Here is a 15,220-nt window from a genome sequence, read left to right as displayed (position 1 = left end):
CCAGTGGTGCTATGGAAGAGGCTTCCTCTTCTCAGAACAACAGGCTTGAAGGATCCATCAGGCCTTACCACGTTTTTATCAATCATCGTGGGGCGGATGTGAAGTATACCCTCGCTAGCACAATCGATTTTTGCCTTAGTGAGAAAGGGTTGAATGTGTTTTTTGATAAGACTGAGTTTCGCGCAGGACAGGTTTTATTGCCTACAATAGTTGAAGCAATTAAGGTTTTCTTCTGTTTTCATTGCCATTTTCTCTCCCAAATATGCCGAATCGCACTGGTGCTTGGATGAACTACGTCTAATGGTGGAAACTGGTCGTAAGATTATCCCTATCTTTTATGGCGTTACACCTGCGGATCTTATTCGCCAGAAAAAGAATGAAGGCGTCTATGCAGAAGCATTGAACAAGCATCAAATCAGAGATCACTCACTAACCTCTCAATGGAGAATAGCCCTTGAAAAAGCATCAAATATTTCAGGGTTGGAACTGGATTCAAAAACGTTCGGCGGGTAAGATACCATATCCATTTATTGTGAATATTAACCTTCCCTTCGTTGCAATTCTCATTAAATGCTTTGGTCCCTGTGTGTATTCAATTCGATCTTCATGTGTGTTTATATCTTCTTGTTACTGTATTTAGGTTGAATGCTGTGTGTGTCTGATTATTGCTTAGGTTCTCCTCTAAGCAATAAATAATCTCTTCTCTACTGTGGAAAAGTATATTTACCTAGTGCCTTAGTCCTGAAGAAAATGAAAGTTGAAAGAGAAGAAGAAGAAACAAGCCCAAAAACTTTTAAGTTGTATTTTGGCATGGTGGAAGGAAAATTCATTAATTCAATGTCTGCATGCCTGTCTGTCTGCCTATTTAAGTTTATCCTCTTACAGTTTCTTTTTATGCTGCTGTAAATGGAATATTTAGGGACCAGGGAAAGCTCCTGAAATCTATTGTCGCTCAAGTTATGGAATATGTTTGGAAGGAGCGGGTGGGCACTACTGATAGCGGCTTCGTTGGCCTAAATGAAGCAATCGACAATTTCAATTCCTTCCTATCCAAATGTAGCAAGCCTGATGCCAGTGTTGTTAAGATTGTGGGAATTGTGGGAACTGCGGGCTCTGGGAAGACAACTCTAGCGGAACATTTCTACTATCGCCAGCGCTATTGGTTTGACAGATCAAGTTTGCTCTTTGGTGTAAGCAAAGCATCTGAACGAAATGGACTGCAAAGTTTGCAGAGGCAGCTGTTAAACGACCTCACGAACGACTCAAGTGTCAAAATCAACAATGTAAGTCTTGGCAAAGAGATTCTTACAGATCGTATAAATCGCCTAAGTCGCAAGAGATCACTAAGATTTCTCATTGTAATCGATGGTGTTGATCATCGAGAGCAGTTAGATGCTCTTCTCCTCAAGGATTGTGTTTTGGGCTCGGAAAGCTGCGTTATAGTCACGTCCCGTGATAAGGCCATCCTCAATCTTTCAGGAATCTCACTGCAGTACGAGATGAAACCCCTCAGTCCCGATGATGCTAAAAAGCTCTTCAGAACACACGCCTTCCCAAAATCTGAGTTTGTTTTTGGATATGAGGACTTGGTAGAAGTTGCTTTGAAAAAATGTGGAGGCTTACCCTTATTTCTCAAGGCTATGGGCGAGCATCTCCGTTTGTATGGCAATAATAATAGAGAATATTGGGAAAACCACCTGGAGACGATTTCCCAAATATCTGACATTGTTCATGCCTACTATGGTGGTCTTGAAGAAGAGGAGAAGCAGATATTTCTAGACATTGCTTGCTTTTTCGTCGGAGTAGAAAGGAATCGTGCAATACGTATATTGGCTGGATCAGGATGGAGATTTGTGCGCGCCCTTCAAAAGCTGGAGTACCTGTCGCTTGTTGAAACCGATGAGAAGAACCGGTTAAAGATGCATGAATGTCTCTGTAGTTTGGGAAAACATATAGCAGATCAGCATCTTTACAACTCCCCCTTTCTTCCCAATCGCCTATGGCGTCCACACGATGCTGCAAACTATCTCGGAGATCTACTACGGGTGCCGGTAATATCCTATACAAACCTTTTGCATTTCAAAATTTGGGAAAAAAAAGGACTTTATTTGCCTCTAGCATTCAAACGTTAATCATATTTTCTGTGTACAGAAACGAACGAAATGTAGGGGAATGACGCACGCTACTTGTCTTCGGCGCCATGGAAAGGGAAAACTGAAAATAGAACTTCTTGATGTGGACGGTGATCTTTCATCTTCTAAAATGAAGGAGCAATTAACAGATCTGATATGGTTTCGTTGGAAAAATTGTCCGAGAAAAAGCATTCCTCTTGTTAAGATGAAGAACTTGAGAGTGTTGGAACTCGTGAAAGGGAAGCTCAAAAGGCTGTGGGATCCTAGTCCTACTTTCAAGGTATCTTCTTGTGGTTATGTTATTACTCCAAGCGATTGGACTTAACCTGAGGATTATGATAATTGTTTTGGATTTGATTTATGCTACGCACTAACACTTAAATAATTTACTGTTCAAACTATAGTTTCCCCCACAGTTGAGGGAGTTGAATATTATAAAGTGCACCTCTTTTGCAACAATGTCACCTAGGATCGAATCGTTTAAGCTTTTGGAGAAGATGACATTGCGTGGCGCTAGCAATCTGAGAAGTTTACCAAATGAATTCTGCAAGCTTAAATGTTTGAGATACTTGGAACTAAGGGACTGTGAACGCCTGACAACCTTGCCAGATTGTTTTGGGCTATTGACAAATCTTGAACACTTAGAACTTTCTGGCTGCAAACAGTTATCTTCACTGCCACGTTCCTTTGGTCAGCTAACACAACTGGAAACTCTTGATTTGAGAGATTGTGGGAACCTGATAATCCACGCAGATATATTTCGGCAAATTAGGAGCATTGAAGAGTTGAACTTCGAAAACTGTGAGAAGTTGCAGCTGTTGCCAACTGAAACGACATTACAAGCCTCTTTGAAAAAGCTCAATTTGGTCGGTACCAGTTTGGAAGAATTGCCGGAAGATATCGATCAATTGACAAACTTGGAGCACTTAGAGATAGGGAGTCGCTTCTTGAAAAGACTACCGTACCCTTCTCTGGAGAATCTTCCATCATTGATGGAGCTTCAGCTGCTCAAAAGCTCGCAGCTCATTGATCATCCGCAATCTATCGGGCGCTTGAATCTACGTTTCATGGAAACAACTGGTGCTATGATATATGCACCGTGATATTTGTAGAATCCTGGTTTTACGTGACCGGGGATCATAAACCGACATAGGTTGGATCTGTATAATTTGAATTTAATAAAATGATATTATTCTTTTTTTTTTCACACTTCTCTATTTGAGATGCATCGTTTATTTTAGGTACAGTAATGAAGAGACCTATTTTTCTTGCAATCTAAGAGTCATTAATAATGCAGCCTCTGGGAGACAATTTAGCATTTCAGTAAGCTAGAAGATTAAAAAAACCCTATAATCTTCCAGGGTATTGGAAATTAACTAACAGCGCACACTATAAAAGGATTAAACTCTATTAAACTGGAGAAATATTTTGTATTATATACAATAACTTCTATAAAATGTTTATAAATAGACCAAAAAAATATACAAACTAGTTTTGCTTGCTGCCATGTATCCTCTTTTCGGAACTGCTTAAATGTACGTTCTCTCTAGAATTGTTAGGTGTTTTCACATTCTGGACTTTTTGTTTTTGCTATGCATATATTTCTAGAACTGCTGTTGTTGTCCAAATACTTTCTTGAAGTTTTGTTTGTGTTATTCCCTGTAGTCGGTGTTTTAACTGTTTTTCAATTTCTCTTCTTGTTTTTCTTTCGTCTTTTCACTTATCAATTTTCTTTTGGATTTATCTTTAGTTTCTCCTATTAACAATTTATTTTCATCGAAATTTCTTTATTATAAAAATTTCATTTATATCATGTACGCCGAAAACAAATGAATTTTTGTGAAAGTTGTGAAGAATGATACAAAAAATAAGAACTCAAAACAAAACAAACAAATAAATAAATAAATAAAGAGAAAAAAAAAACAGAAATTTAATTTTGTGAATGAAGACTGATTATTTTTAAGATCCCCTTAATCTTAAGCCTCGTTCATACTCATTATATTTTTTACCTAAACAATACATTCTTTTGAGCCATTATATATGACTTCTAGCATTAACATTTTGGAGATTTCTAGAGTAATCTGAAAACCTCTACAATTGACTATACATGACATCTGATATTGACTTTCAAAATATTTTTGGACCTAATTGTATGTGACTTTTCAAGTTGGCAACAAAGGTTCTATAGTCACTCATAGTATATCCATGATCCTAAATCTACTTCATAGACATTTAAACTATCTTTTGAGATTGGTTTGTTGCACATATCTACAAGTTGCAACTTAGATCTATAAAATTTACCTATTATTTCTTCATGGTCTATGATCTTCCTTATAAAATAATAGTAGATCTTCATAAGCTTGGTTCATTTATGAAAACAACAGTTTCTTATTCTAGATATTGATGATACATTGTTGTGATAAATACTAATAAAATTTTCTTGATCTTCCTTCGAGTTATCTAGGACACTCCTAGGCTAAATAGTTTGACATAATCATATTGTATTATATACTTAGATTCTATTGTTGAAACTATGGGTTATTTCTTGAATGTCTACAAAATGGCTCCTAAACACAAGAGAAACACATATTTTAATGTGTTCCACTTGTCACATGCCCTACCTAGCTAGTACTTATTTGTATATCCACCCAACAAAAATTAACATAATGCAATTTAGACAATTGATCATAACTCTTAATTGGATGCCTTTCATCATTTTTCTCTAGAGGAGTCTGGATTTCCATTTACTAATTCACATTCGGATGCATCTAGAGTAGATCAACTATCCAAGGAGATTTTTAGTCACTCAAACATATATTTACTTCCTTCATTCCCCTTGATTCTTCAGACTTGTGTTGCTCTTCCACCTCGTCCACCTCTTGCATCTTCAAGATAGTTTAGTTCAACAACATGGTAGTTACCTTCTAGTTTTAGATTTATAGAATGACCTATTTTTAGAAATTTTAAGACTATTGGTTAAGTCATATAAAGCAAACATTGGGGACATGCTTGACCATATTCACTTCCTCTTTGCTAGAAGCTACAATTCACCTACCATCACTTAATCATTGTCATTGTAGGTTGTTCTACATGTATCTTCATAATTGTTTGAATTTTCCTTACTCTAATTAGATAAAATTGGGAGAGGGAAAACCATTGAAAAACAACTACATATACAAAAAAAAGTGAGAAAAACTATGGGACTCATGGAGAGTGGGAGCCTAAAACCTAAATACCAAATGGCAAAAAGGAATAGAACCTAGTAGGCATCCAAAACGAGACACCACAAAACTCAAAGACTAGACTAGACTATAGACAAGTAGAGCAAAAAACAAATAGACCCACCCCACCAAAGGCACGAAGTGATGGCCTGTTAGGTCCTGAAGACAACTGAGAGGGGGGGTTGAATCAATTGTCAAATAAGTTCAAACCAAAAATAACTTAACCAACTTAATGCTTAATATCGGTAAACCAATTCAATATGTCGATAGACAGTTTTAACAGTTAATTACTATACCGATAAGGATTAGTGCATGAAACATAAAGACAAAGTCATTCACAAAACATAACACCAATATTTGTATGTGGAAACCCTATAAGGGGAAAAACCATGGTGGGAAACCTTACCCACAAGTAGATGATACTACTACAGATAGTAAGTGTACATAAATGGGGTCTGCACATGCAGAAAGGCCAAGCGCCTATAGCTCACTGCTCAATCACAAAATGGGAGTCACCCTGACTACAATTGGATGGTTAAATCCAATAAGAATGTACTGCACAAAATATCATCTTCATATGCTGGATTCAGGACCAGTGTAGTTCTGATTGTCTTCACAAAACCCTCCTTCAATCTTCAAATGATGTCTGCGTGTATAGCTCTACTTATTCTCGCATATACCTTTACACAATCCTTTTTCGCATTCCACATTTGATCTTACAAATAAGATCTTACATTTATACCATAACCTAAGACCAATTTTAGTAGGTCGGCTCTACAAGATATTACAATAAAACATTTTACAAACAATACAATATCCGATGAAATAACTAATTCAACATGTCATCTTAATGCATTTACAAAAATAATTAATCATCTCCATAGCATGTCGTGCTGATCTGGAAAAGATAAACCTGTCGGTGTAACCTGGACCTATTTGCTGGTAATAGCAAATATGCAAATGCTAATGCACCAATAAACAAGACTCCAAGACAAAGTGTCCACACAATATCTTTGACATAACCAAGTGTTTTCCATATCATTCCAAGTGTCAGTGATCATAATATCTTGTCAGTGTACTAGATACAGATATCAGTGACTGTGCATGAGTTACTTGCTTGCCAGTGAATGTTGATGATTCTCCAAAGTGCCAGAGTTGATAAGTGTTTAGTAGGTGTTGACATCGATGACAAAACCATACCAAAATACCAACAATCTCTCCCTTTGGCATTGATGGCAACACAAGATGGAAAAACCATCAAAGTGCCAAAACAGAAATGCCAAATACCAAAAACCAACAATCTCCCAAATAGAGATCATAACCAGAAATTAAAATACTAATACAGAGAGTAATAATCTCTCCCAAACAACAATTTCTCCCCCTGGGAGAAACATGTGTTTTCCTTGTTTTTTTCAATGTTTTTCCATACCAATCTCTCCCCCTTTGACATCAAATGCCAAATTTCTTACCAAGCCAAGTTCATATACAAAATACCAATCAATTTAGTATAACAACTACTCCCCCTAAGAAGTAGCTTCCCATCAAAGCCGAAATAAAAGATTTCTCTATTAATTATGCCGGTTGATGATAATCATCAACTTACCAAAATACCAACATGGCCTACCTAGTGGGTGGTTTCTCAATCTTCCAATCCTAGTTCATAGCCTTCATTCACCTTATCAGAGAAGGACAACCTTATGTTAGATCCTTTACTAGATGAAATAGTAGGGGACTCTAGAGTTGCTTTCACTCTAGACATCGACACCTCTAACCAAGTAGTAGGCGACAAATCCAAATGTCCCTTCTTTCTAGCCCACCTCTTGTCAATTATTTCTTGAATGACCCATAGAGTTGCCAAATTATTTTTGAACATTTTATTGTTCTGAGCTATTACTCCCTCCATTTTCCTTTTAAGGGACACTTGGTCATTTAGCAACACCTCAATAGCCTTCACCATATCCTTCTTGTCCTCTTGATCAATCTTCTCATAGAACCCCTTTACTTCCTCCATTCCTTCCTACTTATCATGTTTTTTCAGCTAATCATTGGCTATGGCCTAAACCCTCTAATATTTGTCTTTCGTTGCCTAGCTAGAAGCTTTGGAGTGCACTTTAGTGATGCCTTCCAATATATTAATTTTATTTTTAACCACATTAAGCTAACCTAGAAGCCAACAGATTACATATTTCTTCTTATTGTAGACATCATAGAGCCTATTGACTTTATCCACAAGGAAAAGAATTCTCACTTCCTTGTCTAATTTGTAGGTGATGCAGGAGGAGAAGCAAAAGAAGGGGTAGAAGAGGTGTCATGTTTGTTAAGAGGGTCATTTGGGGTCCACTTTCATCTAGTAGGCCATGAGAAATTTAAGTCCTCATAGGATTTATCTAGTTCCTCCAACTCTTCAACAATATACTCAATAATGGGGAGTTAGGAGGATCTTCGATTTAGCCATTATGCAAGGGTTAACCCAAGTAGGGGTCCCTTAGGTTTAGGAGTACAACTAGTATATTTACTATCCAAGATATCTAAAATCTTAACACATAGATTGGGGCTAGAGGAATTGCAAGCTAGACCAGTGAAGGGGGATAGATTTAGGTAAAATTTATACAACCACGGAATAAGCCCCTATTGGAGGGAAAGGACATTTTTGGATTTGGCCACAACAACAAACTAAGAAATAGAAGAACAAATCCAATAGCATAAAATTCATCTTCAACCTATACATCAAATGGTTGATCATGGGGAAAATCTATGAATGGAACCATTTAAACCTCTCATCCAAGGTAATGAACTTCATGAGACATAATGTTGCCTCTTTTCAAACCCCAAATAAGTCATTCTTGTTGAAATCACTTTATAGGAAATCCACAAGCCTCCTTGGCTTAAAGAATATCTTCAAGCCTTTGTTGTAATTAGTCGTTGGCTTATTTGAGAAGGTCATTCCCTCAGCCACAGACCCATAGTAGTTGTAATGGTTTCCATAGATATAGTGAATTTTACACTGCCCACTTGAACTTTACCTTCATCTTAATATTGGGAAAACTACTTAGATAGAGTAGGGTTGCAACCCTTCATTCCTTCAATATGATTTTTTGCATTGCCCTCGATAACCTTATTCCTAATAAACCCATTTTGTTTGAATTTGTCACAATTATTTGGAACTTTCTAAATAAGGTCCTTGTCCATGATTTGCGTAGTAAAGAAAAAAACAAATCCCAAAAAGGAAATACTAAAACCACATTTGGGAAGACACGGGAAAAGGTGATATTACATAAAGCATAGAATTCACTAGTTTTAACAAGGTTGGTCCCTATCAATAAATGATTGAAGTACAACATGGCTAGAATAAATATGTAAAAGAAGATTTTAAATCTTTAGTTTTCATTGGGATTAATATCTTCAAGGATCGTAGAACAAATATCTTCAGGTAATCCATGTTAAATCATCCAAGTTATAAGCCCCTCAGAAAAAGGACATATGCTAGCCAACTTGTTTGTTGTCCTATTGCCATCTTTGAAGGTGTGTTGAAGTCTTACATGACTGAATGTAGCAATAATTCCTTGGAATTTAGTCATTAGGCCCACCACCCATCATCTAGGCTTTTCCTTTCTTTGCAACATCATGATGGTATTTTTAGAGTCACTGTCGATGATGATAGTTTGGTAACCCCTGTCCTTAGAAAAATAGATGCTAGAAAAGTTGCCATATCTTCCACCATGTTAGACATTTTTATACCTAGATTATTAATTTAAGCAACCATGACTTTGCCACTCAGATCTCTAATAACCTCACCCTCACCCACCCAGCCCGGGTTACCTTATGAACACCTATCAATTTTCCTTAGTTTATTTGACATTTTTTAATTCAAACATATTGACTGCTAAGTAGTGTTCCATGGAATCCATTATGAGGCATTTTATCACATCTCTTTTTGTGGAGTTGCTTCTTCTTTGCCCATTGGATTATTTTCCTCCTAAGAGGATGAATATTATTTTCCACTATTGGATAATCATTTACATTCTTCTTTGAAAATTCACTTTTTGAATAGGAGCTTCTCCCTTATCAGGACATTCATTGTCTCTTATTTTCTCTTCTAGGGGGATCTTGATTATACTTTTGTGACCAAAGAGGTACTTGTGGGGATATATTGAGTCTTGCATTCTTTTGTTGCATGTTAAGTTTTTAATTCTTTTTTCCTTATTTTAAAGAGTTCATTTTCCCATGACGGTTTTGTCTGTTCTCTAATTATGAGAGATTATAGTTTTGTGTGCATGAGTACCATAGCTAGTTTTGTCATCTAGATCCATCCAACCATCCATATTTTCATGCATCATTACATTTTTAAATTTCTCCTTAGCTTAAGCTTAAGAGGGGTTTTGGAGAACAAAGGTAATTATTTAACAATCAATTAATTATTATCCCCTTTTTACTGTATTAGGTCCTTTTTTTTATCCATGAAAAAACATTTTCCATGTGCCATTATTTTCTTGCATGCCCAATTATTTTATTATTGATAAAGGCATAACATTCATAGAAACACATTTATCTATTACTTTATGATCAATTTTTAATTTATAAGTAGAGGAACATAAAAGGGTTCTACCTAAGAAAGACATTTGGCTAGAATGTTTCCTAGATAGACCTCTATGATTTCATTATTCAACTCTTCATCAATATCATTGACTTCATCATTAATCTAATAAGGTTGATTATGAATTTTGCTATTTAATACATTTGTAGTATCAATTATCAAGGTTGGTGCCTTATCTTTATCTTCTTCTATTTTGATCATTTCTAATAAAGGAACTCAAATATTTATTTGAGGTAAAAATTATGTCATATTAAGAGAAATATTGGTTCTACATAGGAAGAATAGTTGATTCATACTTAGAAAATTACTCTTTCGTTTGTCAAAACTTTGAGTTGCTTTGGCATTAGTAGTGTTTGTAAAATTGCCACAATTTGTTGAGGAATTTAATGTTTCTTGTTTGTCTCTATGTGTTCTAGAATCTAATTTTTTGAGCTCTTACCCTTTTATTCTCTAAATTTGTTAGAATTCTTTAATTTTATGATTTTGTAAAATTCTTCATGGACAAGCATAAAGTTGTCCCAAAATCATCATTGTAGGATTTTCTTTTGAGATTAATAATTATTCTTAACTTGGTCAATTGCAGAAATTGTTAAATCTCATTTTTTTAATAAGAAGGCCTTCTTAGTCTTAAATCAGAGTGCTGACAGTAAAAAATATACATAAAAAATCACTATCTTCATCATATAAGAATACTTGTAATAACTCTCCTTTTGGTGCCTTCTATCACCTACATCTATGAGTATAGTATTCTCTTCCAGGGAAGATTATTTGTCACTCATGTAGCCCAAAACTAGTAAATAATATATTAAACTCATAATCTTTGTTATAGTGAGGATCATTTAATTGATCACAAAGAGTAGGATTATTTTGAAGAGATTGGTCCCCCATACATTCAAATGATGAATATGTCAACTGATATACTATAGAATGAGTTTCATGAAGCCTGTTTAAATTTAATTTTATTGAAAGATCTATTGTTTGTTTGTTTGACTCACCCCTCTAACTATTGTGAATTGGCTTCCCTTTATGTCATGTAGTGTTGTATGGCTGATATAACACTCTTAGGAATTATTTCTTGTTTAGATTAAATAGGTCTAGGAGGTAGACACTTCTATGATCTAGCAAATTTATAACTTAAATCATTTAGTGCACTCATCATGACTTTGTCCAACTTATCTTTAGATATGGATGTTTTATTTTCATGTAAGCATAAGAATTAGGTTTTTTTGAATTTTTTATGTCAATCATCTCATTTAGTTTTCAAAATTCTTTTCTTTTATTTCTAATATATATGGATATTTTCAAAGCATCTCTTAAAGACTATGGGTTTTTGTCTCTAAATTCATATCCCATCTTTGTATTATATGCATTACAATATAAGGTCATATAAATTGATTTATTTGGGATCATATATGGATGATTTTTATTAAAAAATCTAGTAAATATAGCATTAAGATTCATTATTTACTCAGATGGCCCTTTAACAATAGTAGTGAATTCATTTATGACAAATATAGGGTTATTATTGTCACCATTTTATTCCTGGAATATTATTTTGAATTCATCTGAAGAATTTTTTCTTCCACGAGACAAATTCCTAAACCACTCCCTAGCTTCATTAGTTAGAGATTGCATAAACACTTTCATGGTCACCTACTTCAAAATGATCCATACAATTCAAAAAGGCTTTCAAATTTTGTTCACTAAACAATGCACTATTTCCTAATGATTTCTTAATATAACTCTAATTCATTTTATCTTAGATTTAGATACCAATATTCTAGTGAATTCTATTTGTCCACATCTTTCTGGATGTAGATGCATTCTAGCCAAAATGTTTCTTATTTTTTGGTTATTATGGACACTTTGATTGATGTTTCCTTAAATATTATATTTATGATGAATATTATGCTATTAATTTCACTAAATATTTTGATTATCAATATAATTTTCTCATCCCTTTGGGTTGTATATGTTACTAGCACCATGTCCAACTTGAGATTGATGAGCTTAACTTCCAATATTTAGGTTGTGTTGATTTTTAAATGGGTTATATTATTTATTCAAAGGAATAATTATGGTGACTATAGATATAAGGATACCTGCATATGCTTTGTGTGAAGTAGAAGTATAGGCACCTTGATATTAGATTGTCAATGTAACAAGATGTGTTTTCATGTTATTACTTATCGTCATTGCATCCAATGAATCTAACTTGTATTTAAAATCTATTACTTCTTGTAAAATTCTTCTTTAGATTGCATGTGTATTTATTATGATGAGGCCTTGTGGTAAATTTGAATATTTTCTATATTAATTGATGGATTGACTAAAGTATTAACAAATAAAACATATACTAATTGTGAGAATAGGTTTTGCATGTGACTTATTTTTATGAATATCAATTTGACTCATTTTTCCTTCTATTTCTTGATTTTAATAAGCTTATTGAATCTTATCCTAAGGAGTTGTGTTTTATATCTATTTTCTAAGGATGGGGCAATTCAATATTTTTGTTGTTTAATGAAAAAGGACCATTTTGGGCAAGAGAATATTTTATTGCTCCTTTTAATTTCCATTGTCAATTGTTCTAATTATTTTTTTATTAAAAAAGAAGCATTAAAGAGGGTGTTGACCCTTTACAAAGCCAAAGGCTAACAAAATTAAAAAGACCAAGAAGGGGAGAAAATTCCAAAAGAACAAAGTCAGACAGGCCAATCTAACTTGTCAAACCATCAACAACCAAGCCCAAATCAAGAGGGGGAGAAAAACCTAGAACTTGACTAGCGGGGCTTGGGAAAGGGGGTTAGATTTTCCTTTCCTCCTACGACAAACAACCATCCAAGAAACACTATCATTAGGTACCTTCAAATAAGAATCAAGCGGGGAAGACCCTGTAGGGTTACTACCAGGCTATTGATGCAAAGCGGCAATAGGTTGTTGCAGCGGAGGAGCAGCAAGAGAACAAGCACCAGGAGTGGAGTGAAGGTGAGGAGCAGGAGCAATAGGTGCGAGAACCAAGGGGGAAGGATCCGCCACTACAGTAATATCAACTAGGCCTTATTCTAATTGTTAATAACATGACACATGGGATTATTTAAATGTCTTCTTCCTTTCATATTAGGGAAACATTAATTCTATCATATACTAGCAAATAAAAACTTAGTGTTGCCACCCATTCTTTCAAGAATCAAATTTAATTTCAATAGATTAGTTTTTATATTAAACATAGACCTTAGTTATCAAGTTACACCAATTCAAACTAGATTATGTTTCTTGTCCCCAACAAATTTATTAATCTATTGGTGTTTCCAATTCATTGCTTGGTTATCCCTATTAAAAAAATATCTTCAACATTCAATCTTTTGAGATCAATAGCCAACAAACATTAGACTAAATATTTTTTTCCTCTGTACTTTAGAGTTTTCAACAACTAGGGGTAACCTTCATTGCATTATCTAAAGGTGGTGTTCCCTATATCTAGAGATATTGACTAAAGAAAAAATATTATCAATTTCACTACAATATATCTGATCATTAAAAAATTAGCTCAATCATCACTAAGTCTTTATCACATTACCTTGAGAATATGGATAAGCTAAAATAACTATAAGAAATAAAAACATTGAAAATATTTTGTATTTTAGGGTTTTGAATGTAGTTGTTGGACCAAGGAAAATTCCTAATTATTGAAGGGCTATAGAGACAAATTATTTCATGCAAGTTCCACATTCTAACATCCAAGCATCATATTTAGATGATATAAAAGGCTACACACAATCAAAATAAGAAATAGCATGTAAAACAATTATGGACTATGGAAATCTAATACCATTTATCCAAGAATCATATTTAGATGATTCGAAGTATCATATCTTAATACTCATGCATTCAAGATAATGTTGGAAATTGACACCCATTTGATTGGTTTCATATGTTGTCATTGATGGTAACATGTTTCCCCTTTAATTCCCTACTTTGGTTGTTCACCGACAGACACTTCACTGGCACCGACATCAGCACCGGCACATATCTTCACCAGTAGGAAGAATTCTATGGGTACCAACATTGAAGGCCGACATGACTTACAAATAGGGTACTGGTATAGGAGGCCGACATCATTTGGAAAATTTGGCAATGGATAATTCATTTTTTTATTTATGTATATATGTAATCAGTCGACATGTATATTCATTTTGTAATTATCTATGTAAGCCGACATGAGTCATGAAACATTGTAAGGGTATATAGGTCAGTTGATTAGATCATTTTGTGATATGTTAGGACATGAATGAGATATGAGAGTGATATTTATAATGTGAGGAATGTTGATTATGTAAGAGGTTATTTTGGTAAGGGTTTAAGGTTTCAGAACCGGAACAGTCAGAGTTTGAACTAGAACTCAATCAGACATAGAAGATGCATTAAATGAGTTCAGTTTTATGTTTTCTTATTCAAAGTGACCATAGTCAGTGAGACTCCTTTTGTGATGAGCAGTGTGCTCTAGGCTGTAAACCTTCCTGCATGTGCAGGCCCCCTTATTATGTAATACATTTTCATATGGCCAGTGGATTGATATTATGGGTCGCAAATCCCACCGTGGTTTTCCCTCTTTGACGTTTTCCATGTATGATTCTCTATGTTATGGTATTCATTTGTGTGATTGGCTTATTGATTCCTTTACTTATTTCAATTATATATGTACCAGTTTATCGATTGGTGAATGGATGTTATAATAAGATTAAAATTGAATATTCTGGTAGAACATTGATTCACCCCCCCCTCTCACTGTTCTCGGATTCCAATGATTGGTATTAGAGAATTGTGCCTCGGAGGAAGTGTAACAGCTTGAGGGAGATCCTGAATCCGAAATCCATGGATATGAGTTTGGAGAAGAAAATTGAGGTAGCACTTGAAGTTACAAGATGAATTGAATTCTGTCAAGGAATTAATTCTTATCCTATAGGAGAGGTTGTCATCTATTCAAGCTAGGAGGAAGGAACTTCTACAAAAATAGGATAATGAAGAGAAAGATGCCCTTAATGAAAGATGTTAGAAGTTGAGTCGGGAGAATATGGTCATGACGAATGAAATACAAGCCCTAACTATGAGGATGTCAAAGGAGATTGAAGACCGGAAGATAAATGAAGAAAACCTTGGGAGATCTCTAAAAGATAGATTTAAAGAATGCATCTAGTTGGTTCATGAAAATGATATGTTGAGAACAGATTTAGTGCAATCCCAAAGCAATGAACAAGAAATTGAAAGACAAA

General features: G+C 34.7%; 1 protein-coding gene across 1 annotated transcript; it reads left to right on the top strand.

Moving 5' to 3' along the window:
* The first annotated feature begins 300 nt into the window (after positions 1-300).
* On the top strand, positions 301-3,235 carry LOC131072337 (disease resistance protein RPV1-like). Its single transcript, XM_058008478.2, has 4 exons — positions 301-509; positions 920-2,051; positions 2,152-2,412; positions 2,537-3,235. The coding sequence occupies exons 1-4, from the start codon at positions 301-303 to the stop codon at positions 3,233-3,235; spliced, it is 2,301 nt and encodes a 766-aa protein (XP_057864461.2).
* Positions 3,236-15,220: the final 11,985 nt, after the last annotated feature.

This window comes from Cryptomeria japonica, chromosome 7 (assembly GCF_030272615.1).
Source record: "Cryptomeria japonica chromosome 7, Sugi_1.0, whole genome shotgun sequence".
NCBI classification, from domain to species: Eukaryota; Viridiplantae; Streptophyta; class Pinopsida; order Cupressales; family Cupressaceae; genus Cryptomeria; species Cryptomeria japonica.
Note: the sequence above shows the minus strand (reverse complement) of the source record. Positions and strands in the feature narration are given on the sequence as shown.

What these genes read in the sequence shown, in the direction of transcription:
- LOC131072337 (XM_058008478.2), top strand. Translation starts at nt 301, where the DNA reads ATGGTGGAAACTGGTCGTAAGATTATCCCTATCTTTTATGGCGTTACA. An exon ending in GAGATCTACTACGGGTGCCG is followed by an intron (nt 2,052 to 2,151) that starts GTAATATCCTAT and finishes TTCTGTGTACAG; the next exon opens with AAACGAACGAAATGTAGGGG. An exon ending in ATCCTAGTCCTACTTTCAAG is followed by an intron (nt 2,413 to 2,536) that starts GTATCTTCTTGT and finishes TTCAAACTATAG; the next exon opens with TTTCCCCCACAGTTGAGGGA.